The following is a 25293-nucleotide window of genomic DNA, read 5'->3' on the forward strand; positions in this document are numbered from 1 at the left end:
ATAGGCAATTTGAAAGTAAATTTGGATGAATATAAAGCTAGTCATAATTCATCTTTTCTTATTGAACGTGTGGGCTGTTCTATCTAATATCCTGTTTGTGGACATTTACTTTGTTGTAGATAAATGCTAGAACCCATAACCCTGAGGGATGTAAGGCCAAAAATGAATGAAAAAGAGAAACTGGAAACACAGTATATGGAAAAGAATCACCATCTCGTCAAAGCTGTTATTTGGACCCAATTGCTTTGGGTGAAATAACTTCAGTGAGACCCATGCGTCTGAGACAAACTGGTTTCCCCGAGGTCTGGTGCCCACGGGCCTCGCGGTGCTGGTGTCTGTGTGTGGCTGTCAGTCCGTGGCTGGCGCAGAGTCGGCACGTGGCTGTGTGCCTGGCTGGCCCCCTTCACAGCGTGAGAGGTGATGTGGGTCCAGCAGTGGGATTCCTCCGATTTCCTCAGTAGACAACACGTCATTCCACCTGCACCTTTGCGCACGCAGACCTACCTTTGCGCAGGCCGATGACCTCAGGCCTGCGTGGTCCTGGGGCCTCTGGGGCAAGAGGGCGCGATCTCTTCCCCACACCCAGAGCTCTGGATCAAAAGCCTGGATCTGGAAAGACAAACAGCCCCTGGCAATGAGGATGCCGCTGCCTCCCATTGCCCCGCCTCCGGTTCTTTCTCGTCTGTCCCCAAGTCCCAAACCGAGTCCCCCATGATCCCCACCTCCTCTCCGTCCCTCCCCCTCCCCGAGACCGCCACAGCCCACCCACCTGCTCGCACTCTTCCCGAGTGACCCATGTCTTCCAGCCCATGGAACGGATGAACTGGGAACGCAGTTTGTGGAACAAGGCATGCTGGGAGCTGTTCTTTCCATAGAGGAACGAAACGATGGCCTGCTTGGGGGCCTGGTTGTTCTCTTCCATGTCGCTGGCCACATAGCTGGGGAAAGACATCAGGTCGCTGTCATCAGGACAGGAAGGGCCTCCACTTGAGATCAGCTTCCCAGAAAAGAGGCAGGCTGAGCATCCTCACACGACCCACCCAGCCCTGCCCAGCGTCACCGGGAGCTGCCCAGTCATCAAGGAGCCACTGCCAGGCAGGACCTTCAGAAGGGTGCCTCTCACACCTTGATGATGACACGATCCAAACCCCCCGTTCCCTTCAACTTGTTTTATGTGCACACACCTCTCTTCCTATGTTGTAGGTACATGTACAGTTCCTGAGGGCAGGAGCTGATCTGATCTGTTTCTGCATTCATCCCTCTCCTAGCAAATGACACATTTAGGGCTTGGTTCATATTGATGCATGAATTCAACAGCCTTTTGTGAATCTCTGTTCCCACCACCTCATATTCCCCAGCATGTAGGGTGTACTTTATAAGGTTTGTTAGATGAATGAATGAATGAATGAATGAACATTTTATCTCATGGCCAAATGCAATACTGATTACCTAGAAGTCTCACAATAACAAACATTTGCCCAATGAAAAGAATTGTGCTGAGTGTTTTGGGAATGCATTGACATTTTGACGAGACCTGCCTTCCACGTGGTGTCTAGTCTAGTGGGACCGGGGAAGGGGAAAGGGGGAGATAAGAAATGACTATAATGCAAAGCATCACATTATAATACAATTTGAACTAAAGTGCCTCTGGGATTCAGAAGTTAGGGAGATCGGGCATCGTGAAGGTTTTGGTGTTTGAACCCACTTTAAGGATAGGGTCGTTTTCTTCAGATAAATGTATGGCAAAGATACCTGGATAGAAAGCTCAATAGAAACTTAGAGGGCAGGGTATTTGGAAGGAGCAGTGAAACACAGGAGTAAAGTATCAGGACGGTGTGCTGGAGATTGCAGAGAGAGTTAAATCCCAACGCAGAACTCTGGCCTTGATTTGGCATGTCATTAGCCAATGAAATTGTGTGAAGCGGTCAGACCTGTGTTTTGGAAGGATGTTCAGGCAAATAGAGCCAACTGGCTTGGGAGACTTGGAAGAAACATCAGTGGGGAGCATTTGACACCAAATCCACGCTATGTGATACGGGCCCCGATTGTGGCATTTGTCGTGGGAATGCAGAAACGGAAGATAATCACACTTGGTGCTGATGTCGGAAGACCTGAGACCGGAGAATTCGAACCGGAAACGTCTCAAGTCTGTTACTCGGGGGCAGGATGGTGTCAGTTCTTTCTTCCTCTCCTCTTAGGAAAGTTTCGCGTTTTGCTTTGTTTCTTTCAGTGTTTTAATTGACATTAGGGTAGTTTGTTTTGACAATGAATGCTATAAAAAACAGAACATGGTTTGAAAAAGAAACCACGGTACCGTAATCCTGTCATTTTCACACCTAGAGTCAGTACAAAGGGGTTTAAAAAAATAGATGAAAGGTCAGAGCCCCACATCTCTCCCTCTGCCCTCCCAGGGTGTTGAATATTGATGGCGGGGATGGAGCAAGGTACTCACAGAGCTATGAAGAAATGGATTATCTGGAATTGCCAGGAGAAGAGGCCAGCCCGGCTGACATACGCTATCACCATCGACAGGAGATACTGATGGAAAGAGGGGAAAAAACGTAGGAGAGAGGTCACATCCTGGAAGAGGAGAAAGAGTGGGAGGGAGAAGGGAGCAGGGGACGAGGAATGGGTGGTGCCACTTGGAGGAGAGACCCCCGTGTGGGGTGAGCCTGATTATTTGGGGAAGGGGAGAGGACAGAAGGTCAGAGTTGGCGGCGCTCCAAGGATGGGAGGCTGTGGGATTGAGGGCGTGGACTTAGGGCCGCGGGCACAGGACGGTGTTCGATGAACCGGAGCCAAGGCGAGTCCCCAGGATCTGAGAGGAGAGGGGACTTAGGCAGCAACCACCAAAGGGGCACTCCTGGGGCTCAGATCCCAGAGGGGACCTCGAGGCCCCTGGAGGGAAGTGTTGACAAGGCATGAGGTTAGGAGGGGAGTGGAAACATGGGTGTAGAAAGCACCCAGCGCGCCCACCTAGAACAGGCGCTGGAGCAGGAATCCATCTCAGTGGGTGACTTACCTTGTCAGATACTTCCAGGTTTTTGTCCCAGGCGAGGAATTTCTTAACGACGGGATCCTCTGTGAAAAAAGGGCAGATGTTGCCAGTGGGAACAGGGCTGTCGTGGGAGCATTCCAGAGCCAAGAGGGTGAACCGCGCCCCCCTGGGGAAATGCCAAGATGTGGCCCAGGGTGAAGCTGACGGAAAGAGGGGAGGGAAGACCATTCACTGTGGGAGGAAAGGGGGTGACTCCCCTTCTGGGGGGGCCGAGTGACAGGGAGTGATGCCCCTTCATCATGCATTCACGTACCTGCAGAGGGCATCAAGATACTCTCAGCCAATGTCTCAATTGACAGTCATGTCAGGAGGTGAAGATGGCTTGTCAGCCCCTCCTCCCTCCACCCCGAACATGCCAGTAAGATTCAAAAGGCCAGTAAGAGCTAGAGTCTCGGGTACAGTTGAAACCAAGGGAACCTAATCCTGTATCATTTCTAAATCTAACCTAGTCTTGTATCATTTCTAAGTCTAACCTCATCCTGTATCTTTTATGTGCCCCCCATATCCTTTATCCGTAGACAGTCCGCCAGGGATGGAGAGCGCACCAAGTAGCAGGGAATTCTTTTCCACTGGGAAAGTGTAGTCATGGGAAGTTTTGGTTTGTTTGTTTTTCAAGTATAGGATTGGAGGTTGCTGGGCAGGGCGGTGGGTCCTTACCAAGCATCTACTTGAAGACCTCGTGGTGCTCAGGCAGCACTGAAGACACCCGCTGTCGCTTGAGCTTCATCTTGAGCTCACTGAACGACTCCACGACCCAGGTGTCGGCCTCGTGGTGCTCAGGCAGCACTGAAGACACCCGCTGTCGCTTGAGCTTCATCTTGAGCCCACTGAACGACTCCACGACCCAGGTGTCGGCCTCGTGGTGCTCAGGCAGCACTGAAGACACCCGCTGTCGCTTGAGCTTCATCTTGAGCCCACTCAGCGACTCCACGACCCAGGTGTCCTGGGCCTCAGCGGCCGTGTTGCCCTCCACCTCCGCTCTGAACGCCACTGACCTCTTCCTCTTACAGCCGGGGCGCTGAGGCGGGGGGCTGCAACCAGCCCAGGGAGCTGACGAAGGAGAAGAGACTGCAGTATGACGCTCTCGTCTTGGGAATCCAGCCACTGGTGACCACCCAACCCCACCCCGACTCCGCCTCCCCCCCCGAAGCACCCCCGTGCTTTCCAGTCTCACAGACCGCTGACCTTGCCCCAAGTCATCTTTCCATCTTTCTCTGTCCATATCTACCTATCCCTCCCCTGACTCTTTTTGTCATTTGTCCAGCTTCCCGTTCTCGAAACTCTTTCTCATGGTAGATAATTTCTCCCACCAGGAATAAAAAAAAAGAACCCTCCCCTTGTTTCCTCTCTCCTCTTCTCTCATCCTTGGATCTCATCTCCTAACCCTGTTTCTTGCTCCCCAGGTGTTCCCGTGTCCCCAGCTCCTGTGCTCTCCTCCCTCAATCCCTGGCTCTCTGAATGTCTCCTTTCTTTCATAGGCACCTTATGCAGGTGCTCCTTCCCGACCTCTGTACCCTTTCCTCCTTACTGGTCAAATCTCTGAAATTCCTTCTCATGCCAGCTCCCTCACCTGATGGTCCTGGGCTTTCTTCATAGACAGTCAACTCCATGGGGTACCCTGAAGAGCTGTACTGGGAGTTCAGCTCCTCAGCCTGGGAAGTCGGTTGACGATTGTCCATGATGTCTCCCAGACTCTTCCCTTCCTCGAAGCCTAGACTCTGCTTTGTCCCAACTCTTCTTCTGGACTTGGGCTAAACACAAGTGGTCGTCCCTTCTCCAAGCTGCGGGGCAACTGTCAGTGGAGAGAAGCTCTGGCAAGATTCTGTTGTCTACTACTGCTGCCAAGCACCAAGGAGTCTGGTCCATCCAATCGGGAAGGTCGGAAGCCTCTGATGTCATCATCGGAGTTTGAAGGAAACCAGTTTGAAGGAAAACACAAGTAACTGTCAGACCTATGCGTGCACTTGTCCCAGAGATCAGGGGTAAATGGTATCTCCTGCCACTGACCCAACCTCTGCCCGTCCTCCAAAACCCCCCTCAAGGTATCCGGACCCCTCTTTTTTTTTGTCATAAATGGCAAAATTTTATTTTTTTTCTTCATCTTTATTTTTTTTTTTGCTTTATAACAAATTTAATCAGTTATACATATACATATGTTCCCATATCCCCTCCCTTTTGTGTCTCCCTCCCACCCTCCCTATCCCACCCCTCCAGGCGGTCACAAAGCACCGAGCTGATCTCCCTGTGCTATGCGGCTGCTTCCCACTAGCTATCTACCTTACGTTTGGTAGTGTATATATGTCCATGCCGCTCTTTCACTTTGTCACAGCTTACCCTTCCGCCTCCCCATATCTTCAAGTCCATTCTCTAGTAGGTCTGTGTCTTTATTCCTGTCTTACCCCTATGTTCTTCATGACATTTTTTTTTCTTAAATTCCATATATATGTGTCTGCATACAGTATTTGTCTTTCTCTTTCTGACTTATTTCGCTCTGTATGACAGGCTCTAGGTCCATCCACCTCATTACAAATAGCTCAATTTCGTTTCTTTTTATGGCTGAGTAATATTCCATTGTATATATGTGCCACATCTTCTTTACCCATTCATCCGATGATGGACACTTAGGTTGTTTCCATCTCCGGGCTATTGTAAATAGGGCTGCTATGAACATTTTGGTACATGTCTCTTTTTGAATTATGGTTTTCTCAGGGTATATGCCCAGTAGTGGGATTGCTGGGTCATATGGTAGTTCTATTTGTAGTTTTTTAACGAACCTCCATACCGTTCTCCATAGTGGCTGTACCAATTCACATTCCCACCAGCAGTGCAAGAGTGTTCCCTTTTTTCCACACCCTCTCCAGCATTTATTGTTTCTAGATTTTTTGATGATGGCCATTCTGACTGGTGTGAGATGATATCTCATTGTAGTTTTGATTTGCATTTCTCTACTGAGTAAAGATGTTGAGCATCCTTTCATGTGTTTGTTGGCAGTCTGTATATCTCCTGTGGAGAAATGTCTATTTAGGTCTTCTGCCCATTTTTGGACTGGGTTATTTGTTTTTTTATTATTGAGCTGCATGAGCTGCTTATACATTTGGGAGATTAATCCTTTGTCAGTTGCTTCATTTGCAAATATTTTCTCCCATTCTGAGGGTTGTCTTTTGGTCTTGTTTATGGTTTCCTTTGCTGTGCAAAAGCTTTGAAGTTTCATTAGGTCCCATTTGTTTATTTTTGTTTTGATTTCCATTTCTCTAGGAGGTGGGTCAAAAAGGATCTTGCTGTGATTTATGTCATAGAGTGTTCTGCCTATGTTTTCCTCTAAGAGTTTGATAGTTTCTGGCCTTAGGTCTTTAATCCATTTTGAGCTTATTTTTGTGTATGGTGTTAGGGAGTGATCAAATCTCATACTTTTACATGTCCCTATCCAGTTTTCCCAGCACCACTTATTGAAGAGACTGTCCTTTCTCCACTGTACATTCCTGCCTCCTTTATCAAAGATAAGGTGACCATATGTGCATGGGTTTATCTCTGGGCTTTCTATCCTGTTCCATTGATCTATCTTTCTGTTTTTGTGCCAGTACCATGCTGTCTTGATTACTGTAGCTTTGTAGTATAGTCTGAAGTCAGGGAGCCTGATTCCTCCAGCTCCATTTTTCATTCTCAAGATTGCTTTGGCTATTCGGGGTCTTTTGTGTTTCCATACAAATTGTGAAATTTTTTGTTCTAGTTCTGTGAAAAATGCCAGTGGTAGTTTGATAGGGATTGCATTGAATCTGTAGATTGCTTTGGGTAGTAGAGTCATTTTCACAATGTTGATTCTTCCAATCCAAGAACATGGTACATCTCTCCATCTATTTGTATCATCTTTAATTTCTTTCATCAATGTCTTATAATTTTCTGCATACAGGTCTTTTGTCTCCTTAGGTAGGTTTATTCCTAGATATTTTATTCTTTTTGTTGCAATGGTAAATGGGAGTGTTTCCTTGATTTCACTTTCAGATTTTTCATCATTAGTATATAGGAATGCCAGAGATTTCTTTGCATTAATTTTGTATCCTGCAACTTTACCAAATTCATTGATTAGCTCTAGTAGTTTTCTGGTAGCATCTTTAGGATTCTCTATGTATAGTATCATGTCATCTGCAAACAGTGACAGCTTTACTTCTTCTTTTCCGATCTGGATTCCTTTTATTTCCTTTTCTTCTCTGATTGCTGTGGCTAAAACTTCCAAAACTTTGTTGAATAAGAGTGGTGAGAGTGGGCAACCTTGTCTTGTTCCTGATCTTAGTGGAAATACTTTCAGTTTTTCACCATTGAGGACGATGCTGGCTGTGGGTTTGTCATATATGGCCTTTATTATGTTGAGGAAAGTTCCCTCTATGCCTACTTTATGCAGGGTTTTTATCATAAATGGGTGTTGAATTTTGTCGAAAGCTTTCTCTGCATCTATTGAGATGATCATATGGTTTTTCTCCTTCAATTTGTTAATATGGTGTATCACGTTGATTGATTTGCGTATATTGAAGAATCCTTGCATTCCTGGAATAAACCCCACTTGATCATGGTGTATGATCCTTTTAATGTGCTGTTGGATTCTGTTTGCTAGTATTTTGTTGAGGATTTTTGCATCTATGTTCATCAGTGATATTGGCCTGTAGTTTTCTTTCTTTGTGACATCCTTGTCTGGTTTTGGTATCAAGGTGATGGTGGCCTCGTAGAATGAGTTTGGGAGTGTTCCTCCCTCTGCTATATTTTGGAAGAGTTTGAGAAGGATAGGTGTTAGCTCTTCTCTAAATGCTTGATAGAATTCGCCTGTGAAGCCATCTGGTCCTGGGCTTTTGTTTGTTGGAAGATTTTTTATCACAGTTTCAATTTCAGTGCTTGTGATTGGTCTGTTCATATTTTCTATTTCTTCCTGATTCAGTCTTGGCAGGTTGTGCATTTCTAAGAATTTGTCCATTTCTTCCAGGTTGTCCATTTTATTGGCATAGAGTTGCTTGTAGTAATCTCTCCTGATCTTTTGTATTTCTGCAGTGTCAGTTGTTACTTCTCCTTTTTCATTTCTAGTTCTATTGATTTGAGTCTTCTCCCTTTTTTTCTTGATGAGTCTGGCTAATGGTTTATCAATTTTGTTTATCTTCTCAAAGAACCAGCTTTTAGTTTTATTGATCTTTGCTATCGTTTCCTTCATTTCTTTTTCATTTATTTCTGATCTGATTTTTATGATTTCTTTCCTTCTGCTAACTTTGGGATGTTTTTGTTCTTCTTTCTCTAATTGCTTTAGGTGCAAGGTTAGGTTGTTTATTCGAGATGTTTCCTGTTTCTTAAGGTGGGATTGTATTGCCATAAACTTCCCTCTTAGAACTGCTTTTGCTGCATCCCATAGGTTTTGGGTCGTCGTGTCTCCATTGTCATTTGTTTCTAGGTATTTTTTAATTTCCTCTTTGATTTCTTCAGTGATCACTTCGTTATTGAGTAGTGTATTCTTTAGCCTCCATGTGTTTGTATTTTTTTACAGCTCTTTTCCTGTAATTGGTGTCTAGTCTCATAGCATTGTGGTCGGAAAAGATACTTGATACAATTTCAATTCAAACAAAATTTTTTTTTAGCTAAGTAGTATTCCATTATATATATATATATTTCACATCTTCCTTACCCATTCATCTCATAATAAACACTTAGCTTGCTTCCATATGTTGTCAATTGTAAATAATGCTGCCATGAACATTAGGGTGCATATATCTTTTCAAATTAATGTTTTTTGGTTTTATTTTTTTCGATATATATCCAGGAATGAAAATGCTGTGTCATATGGTGGTTCTAATTTTTTTTACAAGTTTATTGGAGTACAATTGATTCACAATGGCGTATTAGTTTCTGCTTTATAACAAAACGAATCAGTTATACATATACACCTGTTCCCATATCCCCTCCCTCTTGTGTCTCCCTCCCTCCCACCCTGGACCCCTCTTTACCGCTTCCCAGCAGGTGTACTGTCCTCTCCCTGCTGGACTCTCCCTCTCCCTCCCATTCCTCTTCCACGGCCTGGTGGGAGAGTGGGGAGAGGGACAAGGAAACTTAGGGGAAGCAGCAACGTTTCAGCCTTATAAGAGTGAGATAATGGCTTCCGTGGTGGTGCAGTGGTTGAGAGTCCACCTGCCGATGCAGGGGACACGGGTTGGTACCCCGGTTCGGGAAGATCCCACAAGCCGCGGAGTGGCTGGGCCCATGAGCCATGGCCGCTGAGCCTGCGCGTCCGGAGCCTGTGCTCCGCAACGGGAGAGGCCACAACCGTGAGAGGCCCGCGTACCCCCCCCAAAAAAAATAAATAAAGAGTGAGATAAGTATGTAAAAAAAGATCCCAGGTACATCGACTCAGTGGATTAAAAAGTTACGTTAAAACACGCAATTTGGCAAAGCTCTTTGGCTGAATGTTTACTGACACTGCGTTCAGAATTCTGTACTGGGGGAGTACACGTCCGCTTCCCTCAGGCACCTTTGAGTCCAAGAGCCATTTGGAGAAGCTAAAATCATAGAAAACTACAGGTGCTCACGCACCCTTCAAAGGGTGTCTACAAACACATACACACACACACACACACACACACACACACAAAAAGGGCACCTTTGGATGTCACAAAGTCCATGGATTGTCCAAAGCCTGCCCCTTGATTCCTGTTAAGAAGTTCTAGTCTACTTATCAAAATCTTGAGAATGTGGTATCACTGTTGACCCAGAGATTTCACTACCTGAATAAAAATGTCACATGTACAAAATACTAAATGGAAAAAACTCCAGTTCAACACAGATTATTTTTCTGAATAAAAATGTCACATGCACAAAAAGACTAAATGGAAAAATTTCCAATTCCAGACAGGTTATTTTTCTATGAGGGTAGGAAGTATATGGTAGCCGAGATGCAGAGAAGAAAATAGCCAACTCAGGGTCATGCAGTGTCACTGGAAGCTTCTTCTGAACCTCCCAACTCATACTTCCACTCCTCCCCTTGGGGTCTGAGTCTTGCTTTTTTTCTTGGGTTTCCCTGGTGGCACAGTGGTCAAGAATCCGCCTGCCGATGCAGGGGACACAGGTTCAAGCCCTGGTCCGGGAAGATCCCACATACCGCGGAGCACCTAACGCCCGTGCGCCACAACTACTGAGCCTGCAAGCCATAACTCCTCAGCCCGTGAGCCACAACTACTGAGCCCACGCGCCTAGGGCCCATGCTCTGCCGCAAAGAGAAGCCACCTCAATGAGAAGCCTGCACACCGCACCGACGAGTAGCCCCCGCTCGCCGCGACTAGAGAAAGCCTGCGCCCAGCAACGAAGACCCAACGCAGCCAAAAATAAGTAAAACAAAAATCTTAAGGAAGGAAAACAAGAATTCTCATTGTTGTGCAACCATCCCGACCATCCATCTCCAGAATGTTTTCATCCTGTCCAAGTGAAACTCTGTCCCCATTAAACACTGACTCCCCACCCCCCTCCCAGCCCCTGACACCCACCACTCCACTTTCTGTCTCTATGAATTTGACCCATCTGGGGACCTCACAGAAGTGGAATCATGTAACATTTGTCCATTTGTATCTGACTTATCCACTTAGCTTAATGTCTTCGCGTGTCATCTGTGTGGTAGCCTGTGTCAAAATTTCCTTCCTAGACCCCAAAGCCAGTGTGGACAGTACACAGTGAGTGAGAAGGAAATAAAACCGTGGGTCTGAAGAAGTTCAGATGTTTGCCAAGTGCAGTGGGAAAGCAGTGAATGAGAGGTGTCCTGATCCAGTTTGCACTGAAAGAGGAACAATTGATTTTGGCTGCTGCATAAATGGATGGGGTGGGGATTCAGTAAGAGTGGAAGTCGGGAGACCCAGATAAGGTTAGGAATTTGGCGTGGTAGTCCAGGAAGACGATGTCTGAGAAGATGGAGAGAAGTAAACAAGTTCTCTATATTTGGAGGGAGAATCAGCAGGGCTCATCGGGGGATCAGAGTGCGGGGAGGTAGCGGGGCGCTATTCTGTTTACTCTGTGTGCACGTGTGTGCTTATGCCTCTACTGCTGAGACTTAATTGTTTCTACAAAGAAACACTAACCTTTCCTCTTAAAAGTGGAATTGTTAAATTTTCACTGTTCATACAAAGAAATGTCAATCTTTGAAAAATACATAAATGGTCTTTGTATGAATTAGAAACTTTCCTTCCTGTTTGTGGGTGAATAATACCTGTTGTGTGAATATACACACTACATTTTCTTGATCCATTCATCTGTCAGTGAACACTTGGTTTGTTTCCACAGTTTGGCTCTGAATCTTGCTTTTGAATTATTGTTTGGACTTTGATGAGAAGTATCTCTGTTGTTCAGGATGTGCCCAGAGGTTTATTCTGTCTTCTGATCACTTCCATATTTCTAATTAGCCCAAGCAATGCATACGTAGAGTCAAATCAGTTCATCCAAGGTGCAGGGACTGAGTGTCTCTTTGGTTTGCACTCGTGGACTTTCTGAGATGTTCTAGGTCTCAGAGGCCGTGCAAAGAGTGTCTGAGGTCCTCCAGAGCTGCCACAGCCTGGCTCTCCTCAGGGTCTGCACTGCTGGGAAAAGCACTGCTGCTTGAGGACCTGTGTCCCTCTGCTGTAGACGTTGCATTGTTAGGAGGCAAATGAATTCAGATTTGCGTTCATCATGCTTTCAACCATCACAGCTGATTGGGTCCTTGTATAACAAAACAGAAGTTCACTCTCCCTCTTGGCTAACAGGCTTTCAAATATTAGAAGGTTGGTATTCTGTCCCCATGAAAATTTCTCTTGTATACTGTGAAATACCCTGATTGCTTTATCTAGTCTTCAGATCTGGATTTGCATAATCCCACCCCACCGCACCTTGTCCAAATGTGCAACAGTCGGGTGGGACCCATCTTAAGATGTGTTGGTATGTTGTCCAAAAATGGCGTAAACAGCCCAGATTGAATGTGATGTTGTAAGTGAGCAGGACCTTGTGGGGCCTTCCTGGGACGGATTCTCCCCATGTCTTCTGCCTGCTTCTCGTCTTTAGAAAATTTTAGCCTCCTAGCCTTCCGTGAGTTGGAAACAAACAATTTTTTTTTTTTTTTTTTTTTTTTTTCTTTTTGCGGTATGCGGGCCTCTCACTGTTGTGGCCTCTCCCGTTGCGGAGCACAGGCTCCGGACGCGCAGGCCCAGAGGCCATGGCTCACGGGCCCAGCTGCTCCGCGGCATATGGGATCCTCCCAGACCGGGGCACGAACCCGTATCCCCTGCATCGGCAGGCGGACTCTCAACCACTGCGCCACCAGGGAGGCCCGGAAACAAACAATTTAATCAGAGAAGGGAGAAAGTGCGAAAAGAAAGGAAAAGAGTCCCAAAAGACCAAATAATACTAGCCGTTAAACAAAGTCAAGGACCTTTAGTTCCTCCTCAAGGGCTGTAGATACTGTTCTGAGCCACGTCTTTGGAGCTGTTTTGCAGAGACTGAAGCCCCCAGCAGGGGGGAGGAAGGTAACTGCATGCTGCCCACAAGCACGTAGACCCCAGACCAGCTGGAACCAGCCGGTTGATGATGTTGACCTCAGATTACCTCACCACCAACCAATCGGAAGAATGTCCACAAGCTGACCACACACCCCTCAACCTCCTCTCCCTCACCCCACTCGTTTGTAATTCACTTTAAAGATTTTTTAAATTTTATATTGGGAGTATAGTTGATTTACAGTGTTGTGTTAGTTTCCGGTGTACAGCAAAGTGATTCAGTTATATGGACACAGATATCTATTCTTTTTCAGATTGTTTTCCCATTTAGGTTATTACCGAATTTTGCTTTTTTTTCGTGGTGCTGTGTGGCTTGTAGGATCTCAGTTCCCTGACCAGGGATTGAACCCGGGCCACGGCCGTGAAAGACCAGAATCCTAACCTCTGGGCCACCAGGGAACTCCCTAGGTTACTACAGAATATTGAGTAGAGATCCCTGTGCTCTACAGGAGGTCCTTGTTGATTTCCTGTTTTATATATAGTTGTGTGCATATGTTAGCCCCAACCTCCTGATCTATCCCTCTCCCCCACCTTTTCCCTTTGGTAAACATAAGTTTTTTTTCTATGTCTGTGAGTCTGTTTCCGTTCTGTTCAGAAGTTCATTCGTATCACTGTTTTAGATTCCACACAGGAGTGGTAGCGTATGGTATTTGTCTTTGTCTGACATCCTTCACTTAGTCTGATAATCTCTAGGTCCATCCATGTTGCTGCACATGGCATAATCTCAGTCTTTTTTATGGCTGAGTAGTATTCCATCACACATATGTACCACATCTTCCCTATCCATTCCTCTGTCGATGGACATTTAAGTTGCTTCCATGTCTTGGCTATTGTAAATCGTACTGCTATACATATTGGGGTGCGTGTGTCTTCTTGAATTATGGTTTTCTCTGGGTATATGCCCAGGAGTGGGATTGCTGGGTCCTACGGTAGCTCTAGCTTTAGTGTTTTGAGGAACCTCCACACTGTTCTGCATAGCGGCAGCACCAGTGTACATTCCCACCAACAGCCTCACCCCATCTGTAAACACCTTTCCCTGAAAGCCACGGGGGAGTGGGGGCCTTTTGAGCCCTAGATACCTGGACCCCTTGCTTGTTGCCCTGCCGTAAACGCGGCACTTTCCTTCACGTGACCCGTGTCCGTAGATGGGCTTTAGTGCGTGCGGGCGAGTGGACCCAAGTGTGGTTCCGTAACAGCGTGTTTGGAGATCAGCAGAACTGTCACCTCTCCTCCTCTCTCTTCCTCCTGCGGATGCAGTTTAATACAACAACGGCTGTAGCTCTCGTGCAGAAATATCAGTGGGGTGAAGCAGAAGGGCTTTGTCAATACAGTCCTTTGGGCATGAGAGTCCCGTGGAGAAAATATTCCAACACAGATGCCTGGACCCAGCCTCACAGATTCTAATTCCACAGCACTGAGCCAGGGCCTAATTTTAACCTTCTCAATGGACATGCTTCTGATGTGGAAATGACTGGGTGGGATGTGCCACCCAGGCTGGTGCAGTAGGGGGTCTTCAAGGCATCGTTGAATGCAATAAGCAGGAGGGAGGTGAACCGTGACCTGGATTTCAACCAGGCAGCCTCTGGCAGGGCTGTGGCCGGGCCATGGGTCCACAGCTGAGCAGACGTCTGTGTCAGCCTGCAGTCCTCCTGCCAACGGGTCCGTGACAAGCCCTCCAGCGGCCTGGTGCTGCTGCGGATGAGCAGCCCTGGGATCGGAGTTCAGCCCAGGCACCTACCTGCTACATACATAGTGCATGTGCTTGTGAGGAAACCGCCCTCTCCACCAGGAAGCCTGGAGCACATCCTCCCGTACAGCCCTCAGAGGGGACCAACCCTGCTGACACCTTGATCTCACACTTGCAGCCTGCGTAAATGTCGGACAGTGCATTTGTGTTGCTTAAGCCCGCCAGTGTGTCGTATTTTGTGACGCAGCCCAAGTAAACTGCTACGACCTGTATTTTGAATAAGAAGGAATTCACATGAGACGGTCACTTTCCTGCTTCCCCTGCCTTTATTTTTTTAGTTTTATTTGTAAAAAATTATTTATCTCTCTTAGGCTGCATCGTGTCTAATTGCAGCACGCGGGCTTAATTGCCCCGTGGCGTGTGGGATCTTAGCTCCCGGACCAGTGTTCCCAGGCTTTGAACCCACGTACCCTGTATTAGAAGGCGGATTCTTTACCACTGGAACACCAGGGAAGTCCCTCCCCTGCCTTTAAATTAAGACGTGTCGCTGAGCTTCAATGAAGAGTCTGTCCATTTCTGTTAGATTACAAACTTGAGTTTTCTTCTTAAACAGTGCGTTTCCTGGTTGTGGTAGATGTGTTAGTGTTGAAAAAAATGGTTGAGAGACTTTAAGAGGAAAATGATTTTACAAATCCTGAAGATGGGTGCCAGTTATCTTGATAAAATTGGTATGTTAAGAGACCCAAAATAAACAGGAGAAAACACAGGCAACTACTTAGGAAATGCAGGATGGGAAAGGCTTCTTCAAGTACAGTGTCCAAGCTGATGAAAAGTATGAAGTGAAAGTGAAAGATTTGAACACAAAATATCTTTTTAAGTGTCTGTATAACAGAATGTGAGAGGAAAAAATTAAGTTAAAAAGAGAAAGAACAGGGATTGACAGATACACACTTTTATATGTAAAATAGATAAACAGTAAGAACCTACTGTATAGCCCAGGGAACTATGTTCAATATCTTGTAAGAACCCATAATGGAAAAAAGAACCTGAAAAAGAATACATATATTCTTACATAAATACATGTAACTGAGTCACTTTGCTGTACACCTGAAATATTGCAAACGAAGTATACTTCAATAAAAATAGATAAGTGACAAAGTAGGGAAAATATCTGTATTTAATAGAAATGCAGATACAAAAAGAGAAAGCTTTATATTGTAAATCTCCATATATATGAAGAGATCTTAATGAAAGCAAACTAAAAGGTGGCCATTGCTGCTTCTGGTCAAGGTGAAATCGCAGGGTCCAGGTTTACCCTCCTAGCTTCAACAACTTTAAAAAGGGGGAAATGTATGAAATGACAGTTTTTCGCCTTTTGGAGAGAGGGGAGAGTCGTGAGAGACATCAGCTCACTGCTGGACATCCTGTTCATTGGGATGACTCCGTACTTATTATTCCCTTTTTTAGAGCATTTCCTCATGGCAACTTGTAATAGAAAGACTTCCAGTGAGTGTCCAGGGCAGGGGGCTGGGGAGCCCAGCATGTCTCTGGGCTGAAGGGATAGAGTGGGGTGATGAGGTGGGCACAGCAGCTGGGGTTCACAGGCCACCCCAGTCTTCTGCTGAGACACGGTCAGTGCACGTGGGTGAGGTGAGAACTGGAGGCCTGGTGGCGTGCTCATGGGCGCACTGCCCTTCCAAGGCGCTTCCCAGCAAGGTACTCCGTGTAGCTGATGTCCTTACGTGGTGAACTTGGAAAATGCGAGAAATGCGCCCTGGAGGTTTGCCAGGCTCAGGCTCAGAGGAGGTGTGGTCGCTGTCATTCCCACACAAGCAGCATTTCATCGGTGAGAATTCAGGCAGAGGCCACAGTCAGCAGCAGCAAGAACTGGAAAAGACCATTCGTGGCTCTAAGCAGCCACTTCCAAGAGCAGTTTTGGAGAAGCACACATTTTGTGCAGGATTCATTTAATGTGGCAGTTCAGCTGGGGAAATCAGGAATGGGTTAGGTGCTTATTCATTTGCATGAATCATCACTTCTTATTTCCGTTTTTAGAGGATTTCCTCAAGACGCTTGTAATAGAAATACTTCCTCTGTCCCTTTCGTAAGTATCTAAATCTTTTTAAAAGCTAAATCAGTCTCTTGCCAGCATTACAACCCAGGAATGTTTATGTTAAGGACCTGAGAGCTATCTTCTTTATCTCTCTGTCACCAGGGGAGTTTAGGCTAGGTGTTAGGCACTTTCCTCTGAGCTATAAGTACGTGCTTGTCCTAGACATAGGAGAAGTTGTCTTTCTCCTTTGGATAAAGGGTATTAACTAGCATGGACAACCACCGAGATGACCAGGTGAATTTAGGATGTACTCTGAAAGAATGTATGCCATTTTTATGGTGGTGTCAAGTCTATTCCCATGAGGCAAGTTCCCGTTTATCTTGAGAACCTGTATGCAACAGATTTTATCTGCTGAGCTATTAAAAAAAAAGGTGAGGTTGATTTCATTTGCACAAACATTAGTGGTTCACCTGTGGGTGCACAGCACAGTCTGGTTTAATGGTTATTCAACAGTAAAACCGTTTTCTTTCTCTCTACATTTGTGGAGAGGATTTTCTCGGTTGGCGAGAGATTTTTTATTTTTATTTTGTGTGTTCGTTAATTAATTAATTAATGAGACTGTGCTGCACAGCATGCGGGATCTTAGTTCCCCAACCAGGAGTCAAACACGTGCCCCCTGCAGTGGAAACTAGGAGTCTTCACCACTGGACCACCAGGGAAGTCCCTGGAGATTTTATTTTTACCTTTTCCCCTAGCAGCTTTTAAGGAACAGTTGGCCAAGAACACAGTTATATTATTTCACCCCCAGTGATAAATAGTGATAAATCATTACCCTTCTGATTCCATTTTTGAAAAATGATATTTTTACCTAACATAAACAGTATCCTGTATAAGAGGTAAGATCCCAGGTATCTGTTTTCTGTTTTCGGTTTGTGTGTACGTTCTGATTTTCGTACAGTTTTTAATGCGTTGGTTGTGTAATCTAAACAGCTACAGTTTCTATTTTCTTTTCCTTCCGTGGGCAATATTAGTTTGTGTCATGGCTGGGCATTTATTGTATTCTAGGATTTGAATGAAAGTTGTAGCGTTTCAGTTAAGCGAACATGATACCCTCCTTCCCCTCTCCTGGTGGTGGGGGAATCTCAGATGTAACCCGAAATGTCCCAGGGCCGGGAAAGGACCAGGGAGCCTGGAGACCATCACACAGCCCCCACTTGAGGCCACACCTTTCCTTGATCCCTAACAGGAGTGAAGACAAATGGGCAATGGAGTCCCTGGTCCAGGCGGCACACCCTCGCAGCACAGCAGCACTTGAGCGCCAGATGAGAAGGAGACATTTCATACGCTCACTATCTTGACGGCACGGAGACTTCTGGGAGGCTTCTGGAGTCCGGGTACTTGTCCCGTGCTCCTGGCGGGCTTTGGCAGGCGGACTTCGGGCGTCCGCCTGCGCAGGTGCGCCTCATGATTTGTGCGTGTTGGCGCACGCGCACCGTCGCCGCCCCGCCCTCGCTTCCTGTGCGTGCCCAGGTCGTCGCTGGCCGTCGTTCCCCCGTCTTGGCCTCTTGCGGGCGAGCATTTCGGGGCCTGCGGGGCGGTACGCTGTCCGGGCCGGCCGGCCGGCAGCCCGCGGGAGCTGGCTGTGCGGGCGAGGGTTCGCGTGGGCCGGGCGGAGGCTGGAACTGTGACCTCCGAGCTCGAGCTGCGGAGCCCGCGTTTGGGCCGGAGTGGCCGGGCGGCCGGCAGCGGTGCAGTGCCCGACCATGTGCAGCGCGGGGCCAAGCGAGGTCCCGGGAGGGACGTGGGCCCAGAGCCGGCTCCTCTGGCCCAGTGGTCTCGGGAGGCGGAGCGGAGGGACCCCGAGAGAGGAGCGCGCCCGAGGAGCAGCCCCCGGACCGGAGCCTCGGGAGCCCGGGGCCGGTGAGCGAGTCCCGACGGGGTAGGTGTTGCGTCTGCAGGCCTGTAGTTGGTTGTGGAGCCTGCGGCCCTTGAAGAGCAGGGCTTGGGGTAGCCCACCCCGGGCCCCGCGGTAGAGCCACCTGGAGGGTTTGACCGCTTCCCGGAGGTGGAGGGGCCGGGCTGGAGGACAGGGCTGGCTGCTCCGGATGGGGCTCCCCTGGGACTTGTGAGCTCCGGGTGTCCTGGGGGAGCAGGGTCCACAGGCTCGGCCGGGACGTGCCGCGTCTTCCCCTCCGTCCAACCCCGATCCTCCACCTCCTCCTCGTCCTCCCCCTCCTCCTCGTCCTCCCCCTCCTGTCGCCGTCTCGGCATCTCGCACGTGTGTCTCAAGGCGCGTCAGCACCTTGGTTGTGTAATGTAAGCGTCCGCCGCCCCCCTGGGTTGTGCCCTGTGGAGTCGCCCAGTGTAATCGGTGCAGGATGAGTCTGCAGGGCTTCTGTCCTGCTGCCTCGGGTGAGGAAGGAAGCGATGGGGCCTGAGAAGGGAGATGACTTGTCCTAGACCCTCACCGGGTGTGCACGTGGGGTCGCTCACAGGACTCCAAACTCCTAGGGCAGGTGTTCTGTCCACTTAAAGTCAGCTTTAATAAAAGATGTTTTCGAGCGTCGCACTTAAGTTTGTAAAGTTTGTACAAATCATTGCAAGACTGAAACGCACCTGAGTGTGTCCCTTTATTCTGGGTATCCTGTGGATGTTGTGATCTAAGTTGTTAACAGACTGAGAAGAGATAAACTATAAGCGTTTTTTAATTTCATATTTAATGACGGAGGTTTATTTTAATAGGATTCAATGTACACTCGCTATGGAAAAATAAAGTATCCCCTCAGGTACCAGAGTCACGTGGGAGTTACAGACCTGAGGGTGGTTGCTCCCTCCTTATTCTCACAGGCCCTTCTGAAGGTGAAAGGATGGGTCTCCCACAGGTGTCTCTTGTGGAGCGCGGGGCGGGTGCTCGTGCACCCCGAGCCGCTTCAGTCGTAGCTTCACTGCCTGCGTTTTCCTTCTCCAGGTCCGCCTCCACTGTCACAGTCCTGCACGTTGTTCCAAGAGCAGCGGAAAATGAGTCAGCCTCTGGTGAGTTTTGCTGTTTACGTATTTACCTGCTGCTGTTCTTTTGTGATAACACCTTGGGAGGCGCATAGTTCAAAAGTTAAAATGGGAAAGTAGGAGTCGGTAAAAGATGTGGTTAGACAAAGTGTAGAGGAGCAGGTCAGCACCAAGTGTTTCTGGCAAGTTCTACGTGTAGATCCCAGGATCCTCTTAGAGCCACAGTACAAGCCTCGTGTTCTTGACATTTGTGGCAAAACACCATCCCTTGCTTGACTTATATGGTCCTGCCAAATCACTTTTGTTCTCGAGCGTTAAAAGGTTTCCCTGAGGATCCCGCTGTAGGCCGCGAGCCTTCCTGAGCAACAGCCCCTAACGTGTTGACGTTGGTGCCTTCCTCGTGCTTCCTGTAAGCCGAGAGCGTGCTGTCCAGGGAGCACTCAGTGCATATAAGTTGTCTGTTCAGTAGAACACCGTTGTCACATAGGTACATTGTTTTCAGTGCTCAGTCGAGGGATGCAATGAGGATCATCTGGAAGAACAGCCTTGTCACCCTTCCAGTAAATTGCGCTCTTTGTCTCTTACAATCTCAGAGGGTCGCGCTACACACCATGCAGTGAGGTCTCTGGCAAAGATTCTTGTTTCCCAGCTGAATTGTCTCGTGCAGCCTGCGGTCTTGGTTCTGCCCCTCCACGGAACCTGATCCGGTTGAGGTGACCTGGCATCCAGCATACAAAGCAGTGGAGACTTGCCAGTCGTCACCTCAGACCACTGTCGCCTTGCCACCTGCAGAGTCTGCTCTGTGGGTTTCTGTGACAGATCTCTCCTTGCTGTCTTCCTGACTGACTCTGTCTTCCGCCCTCTGTGTGTGTTGTCGTTTCACCCTTGGTCCATGACTCTCCACCCCGTCTGATCTCACCCTCTGGTGCTTTTCACCTCCAGCTCTGTCAGTTCTCCCCCCTGGACCAGACAGATGCCTCTGTCCAGCCACTTGCCAGCATCTCTATGGAGTTTGTCCAAAGGGCACCTCGGATGACTAGATCCAGTAGATCCAGAAATGATTATTTACAGCCCCCCTGCCCCTTGCCTTGTCCTGTTGTCTCTGGCGGCTCATCGTTGCATCATCCAGCCTGTCACCTGCCCAGAAAAATGAGTTCATTCTAAAGTCCTTCTCCATCCTCTGTTACCACGTTGTGGTGTGAGGCTTGTTAATGTCGTCTTCTGAATGGTTTTTATTCGTTCTCCTTCATCCCATACTTGCTACCATTAAAACAGCTTATCTGTTCATTTCTGTAGTTACAGAAACTTCTTTTCTGTGCCGCTACCTCTTTCCTCCAGCAGCTCAAGTGTATTCTCCACGCTGAGTATTTCTCCTAAAATATTAATCACAGCGTTTTGTCTGCATGTGGGAAGCACTTTAGAGGTTCCCTGGGTGACTGGACAAACGAGGTTGCCGTTCCGCGGAGCCATTAACCATCGAGCCCAGCACTGGGGGGGAGAGGTCCTAACTCACCGATGATGTGTTTGGATGGATCTGTGGGGTAAAATCCTGATCGGAGAGGCTTAGGAGAGAGGAGTGGGAGAACTGGGTTTGTTCTGGTCCCAACTTTTTCAAGACATTTTGCTGTGACGGGGAAAATAGCAACTGGACAGTAGCTGGGGTAGGAGCTGAGGTCCGGGGAGGATGTTGTGTTGTGTTGTGTTGTGTTGTGATGGGAGAAATAACAGTGGGAATGATCCAGTAGATGCGTGTGGGGGAGGGGAGAGCTGCTGCCCGTGGTCCTGGAGTGGGGAGGGGATGGCTGAGCAGGGTTGCAGGTGGGGAAGCCCTCCGATGGCTTCTGTGTTCTCAGGGAAGCAGCTCCTCAGCTGAGGGTGAGGGTGAGGTTGGGGGGTTGAGGGGAGAGCAGAGCTCTGGGGCCCAGCTCCATCGTGACCATCAGCACACACAGTGCATCCAGCTGGGAAGACTGTACTTGCCTTCCCTGCCTGAAAAGCCATCTCCTTTCTTAAATGTGGGAGTAATTACTCTTTGGGGAGCCTGTGTAATTACACGGGTGCTGCTCAGCTCAAAGCGAATTGAGTGCCAGTTCTGGCCACGGACATTTTCTTCTCTGCTGATGGAAGGGTCCCCAGAGGAAGTGTCCTGCTTGCCTGGCTCTTGGCCTCGAGGACCCTTCACACCATCTAGTGTTGTGTCTTTTATCTTTGACATAAGCATCAAATGTCTTCAGTTTCTGCATGTGATCTTAAGAAGCAATTCTCTGCTTCCAGGAGCTTCTGTGCTCCTCGGGAAAGGCACTTCACAGACGTAATTACAGGAGAGCTCGGGAATCCTGCCCGTCGATACATAGGGAACTCCAGAGTGCTGACAAAGGAGAGCCTGCTTTTATTTATTTATTTATTCATTCATTTTAATTTTTTATTTGTTTACTATTTAACTTATTCAGTTTCGGCTGCGTTGGGTCTCTGTTGTTGCGCGCGGGCTTTGTTCTCTAGTTGCGGCGAGCCGGGGCTACTCTTCGTGGCAGTGCGCGGGCTTCTCATTGCGGTGGCTTCTCTTATTGTGGAGCACAGCTTCTAGGCATGCGGGCCTCAGTAGTTGCGGGTCGTGGGCTCAGTAGTTGTGGCACGCAGGCTCTAGAGCGCAGGCTCAGTAGTTGTGGTGCACGGGCTTAGTTGCTCCGCAGCATGTGGCATCTTCCCGGACCAGTGTTCGAACCCGTGTGCCCACCATTGGCAGGCGGATTGTTAACCAGTGTGCGACCAGGGAAGTCCGAGAGCCTGGTTTTAAATGCATTGTCAGAGCACGTGGCTCAGTGACTCAGGGAAGGGGGACGGCCCTCAAGTGCCCAGGACTTGGGTAGCTGCAGAGGTTGGCGAGGCTCTCAGAGCAGCGTGAGGTGGACTGGATGAGGCTCCTGAGGTGCTGGTAAGGACCTCCCTCCTTAGGATGTGGGCCTCCCGTCAGGAAGAGCGGGACGTGAAGGCAGGCAGACCCTGAGTTTGACTGAAGAGCCTCCCCTCTGTGCTGGTTTTGGTTTCTTCCTGTAGAGAAACTGAAACCTTGTAATTGGGACAGTGAGTCATCTGATCAAAAGATGTCATGTGTAGAGACTGTGGACGGCATGAAACGCGGGGTGGGGTGCGGTGGGTCAAGTCAGGGGGACTCTGGGCTCCAGCGTGATGCCCGACAGGAAGGGGCGAGGCCGCGGCGTGTTCCCGCTCATCCTAGGCCCCGGTAAGCAGTATGGACGTTCCCTCGGGGTTTTTCTGAATCGTGAATGAGGTTGAGAGTATTGTCACGTGCTTAGAAGCCGTTTCTTCTTTTTAATTGGTGGACAGTCTTTAGCGCAGCTTTAGGGTTATAGGAGAATCAGAATCGAGCAGACAGCGCTTTCCTATACCCGTCCCTCTGGGTTCCCTCCCTTGGTAACGTCTCTGGCCTGTGTGGCGCGTCATCTCAGTGATGGATCGGCATTGACACCTAATTCTCCCCTGGAGTCTGTAGTTTATATCAAGGCTCACTCTCTGTGTCCTACTGTTCAGGTTTGGACAGGTGTGATGACCTGCAGCCACCACTGCAGTGCCACCCAGAACCATTTCACTGCCCGAAACATCCCTGGGGGCCACCTTCCCTACCAGTGCCCTACCAGAACATCCTACCAGTGCCCCCAAGCCCCCGACAGCTGCTGGTCTTGTTACTGTCTGTGTATTTTTGCCCTTTCGAGAATGTCACGTAGTTGGCGTCCTTCATTCTGTGGTCTTTTCAGACTGGTGTCTTTCTGTTTTTGTATGAAGGGCCTGTTCATGTCCACTGCCCGTCTTACTGCCCCAATGCTTTCCTGTGTTTTTTTTTTTTTTTTTTCTGTGCACGTGCCTCTCACTGTTGTCTCCTCTCCTGCTTCGGAGCTCAGGCTCCGGACGTGCAGGCTCAGCAGCCATGGCTCAAGGGCCCAGCCGATCCGCGGCATGTGGGATCCTCCCGGTCCGGGGCACGAACCCGTGTCCCCTGCATCGTTTGGCACTGGAAGGCTTCCAGAAGCCTCCCCCTTCCATTGCAGCTGAGGAAGCAGCTCCTCAGCTGAAGGTGTGGGTGAGGTTGGGGGTTTGAGAATAGGCAGTTGGAAGAACTCCTCAGTCTGGAAGACACGATGTGGGAGGGAATCTGAGTAGCTCATGTAACGTGTGTATAGATTATTCACTAAATCTTGAGTTAGCTCTTAAGATTGAGAAGCAGCAGCATTAGGGAATAATAAGCGAGCTGTCCTCCACATCCTAAGACACGGTACCAACTGAGACTATAAATCTGCAGGTCCAGATTCATTCACAGATGGTAGGCTGATGGGAAGCTGTTAGCCAGAGTTAGGGGGTTAGGGAGCAAATCCCCAACTTAGATTCTGTAGAGGGTAACAACCTGCCTCTCTCATGCAGGGGGAGATGGAATTCTCAGCTCAATGCCTCAGGACTCCGGTCCATTATCATGGCTGTTGTAATCTGTTTCTGAAGTGGTCTTTTCTACAACATTGAAAAAAGTGACTGCATTATCCTGAACATTTTTATCAAGTAACACATCAGCTGATATAAATGCATAAAGTTGGCTGAAAGCAGGCCAGGATTTCAAAGCCCCTTCGGCATGTCTAGGTTGGGCACACGTCATGGAGCCTAAGAGTTTATTTAGATGGGGAATCTTAAAAAGCTGCGACTAAAAGTGACCATGAAATCATCAAACTTTTAAGTTTGAAAAAGGCTCATTCTTTTTCATATGTAAAAAAGCATTAACTGAGTCATTAAAAGAGCTTTTTAAAAAGCCTGTCAAGAGAGTGACAGATACAGAACTGTAAACCCATGCCTCTGGGGCCAGTGCTCTTTCTGTCATAAAATGTTTCTCCCTAACATTTGATGAATCAAAACACACACACACACACACACACACACACATACACACACACACACACACTCTCTCTCTCTCTCTCTCTCTCTCTCTCTCTCTCTCCCTCTCCCTCTCTCTCTCTCTCTCTCTCTCTCTCTCTCTCTCTCTCTCTCTCTCTCTCTCTCTCTCTCTGTGTTAAGACCCAGTGTTCACTCTTCAACTTGCTTTCAACCATATGGAAACTTTATGGATTGAGTCTTTCAGATATTATTTCAGAGCAGATAAGCCAAACGCTATTTCTCTCACCTGGCTCCAAGCACTGTTTAGTCTTCTCCAACTGGGTGTAATTATTCACTAGAGATCTCACCTATTGTTCAACACTCAAACTTGTGATGGCCATGCTGTGGACTCCATTGTCTTGAGAGGAAAGTTTACACACCAAAACATTTGGGTGGGTGAAAGGAACACAGGAGAGGAGACTAGAGGAAAGGTATCGGTAAATATGTAGTGAGTTGTTGCTCTTCTACCTTGATTATGCCTGAATGGCTATTTTTATTAACATGAGCTTGTGCTACATGCTTGATGCATGACACACGCAGACTCCCTTAACTTAGAACATAATTGTGGCACATGTATCTCCAGCTACAAATATAGATACCAAAGAGCCTAAGGAGCTCTGAGAGTCACATACCTTCATTTATTTTTTTGACTTTTTCTTCTTTTGTGAGAATTGAATAGAAATAAAAGCTAAAAAGTATCCCTTATTCACCTAGCAATTTCTTCTCATCTTCCTTTTCTCAGGTAACATCTCTAGGAATCCTCCCATACCCAGGAAAAGATAGTTTCTCCTGCTCTTTACAATCAAAACCCCCTGGGCAACCCTTTCTCATACCTTTTATAGTAGAGTGTTGAATTGTGGATTTACTTGTCTGAATCTTCTTGAACCTGTGAGAAAATTGAGTGCAGGGGCTGAATCTTCCAACGGTGTATCTTCCAGTGCCAAGCACGAAAGAGTCAACTAACATGTAGCTTTTTAAAAAAAGTATCTTGTACATATTGTAAGTGTTCAATACATTTGTA

The 25293-nt window shown here is 47.8% G+C and overlaps 2 protein-coding genes and 1 pseudogene across 9 annotated transcripts in view; 2 read left to right on the forward strand and 1 right to left on the reverse strand.

Moving 5' to 3' along the window:
* The window catches only part of LOC308609817 (centrosomal protein of 78 kDa-like), a 405903-nt pseudogene that overhangs the window by 54049 nt on the left and 326561 nt on the right, over positions 1-25293 (forward strand). The gene's annotated exons all lie outside the window — the stretch shown is intronic.
* The window catches only part of LOC308609797 (uncharacterized protein), a 258883-nt gene that overhangs the window by 35366 nt on the left and 198224 nt on the right, over positions 1-25293 (forward strand). For 2 of the 7 annotated variants that reach the window (XM_081259103.1, XM_081259102.1), the window contains exons 1-2: positions 18012-18273; positions 19303-19367. The exons of 2 other annotated variants lie outside the window; for them this stretch is intronic. In XM_081259103.1, the coding sequence (XP_081115229.1) occupies positions 18098-18273; positions 19303-19367 (241 nt within the window). In that variant the 5' untranslated portion in view covers positions 18012-18097. Of the gene's footprint in view, positions 1-16336; positions 16386-17580; positions 17941-18011; positions 18274-19302; positions 19368-25293 lie in introns of those variants that run through there. 3 more of the 7 variants (XR_014014349.1, XR_014014350.1, XM_081259101.1) reach the window with 3 other exon arrangements.
* LOC308609810 (putative speedy protein-like protein 3) lies at positions 490-4452 on the reverse strand. The gene is made up of 6 exons (XM_081259111.1): positions 3727-4452; positions 3023-3164; positions 2453-2538; positions 1932-2111; positions 1185-1264; positions 490-1017 (listed from the first exon to the last, which is right to left on the reverse strand). The coding sequence occupies exons 1-6, from the start codon at positions 4278-4280 to the stop codon at positions 596-598; spliced, it is 1464 nt and encodes a 487-aa protein (XP_081115237.1). The 5' UTR covers positions 4281-4452; the 3' UTR covers positions 490-595.

Source organism: Mesoplodon bidens (genome assembly GCF_964165515.1).
Source record: "Mesoplodon bidens genome assembly, contig: HAP1_SCAFFOLD_103, whole genome shotgun sequence".
Lineage (NCBI taxonomy): Eukaryota > Metazoa > Chordata > Mammalia > Artiodactyla > Ziphiidae > Mesoplodon > Mesoplodon bidens.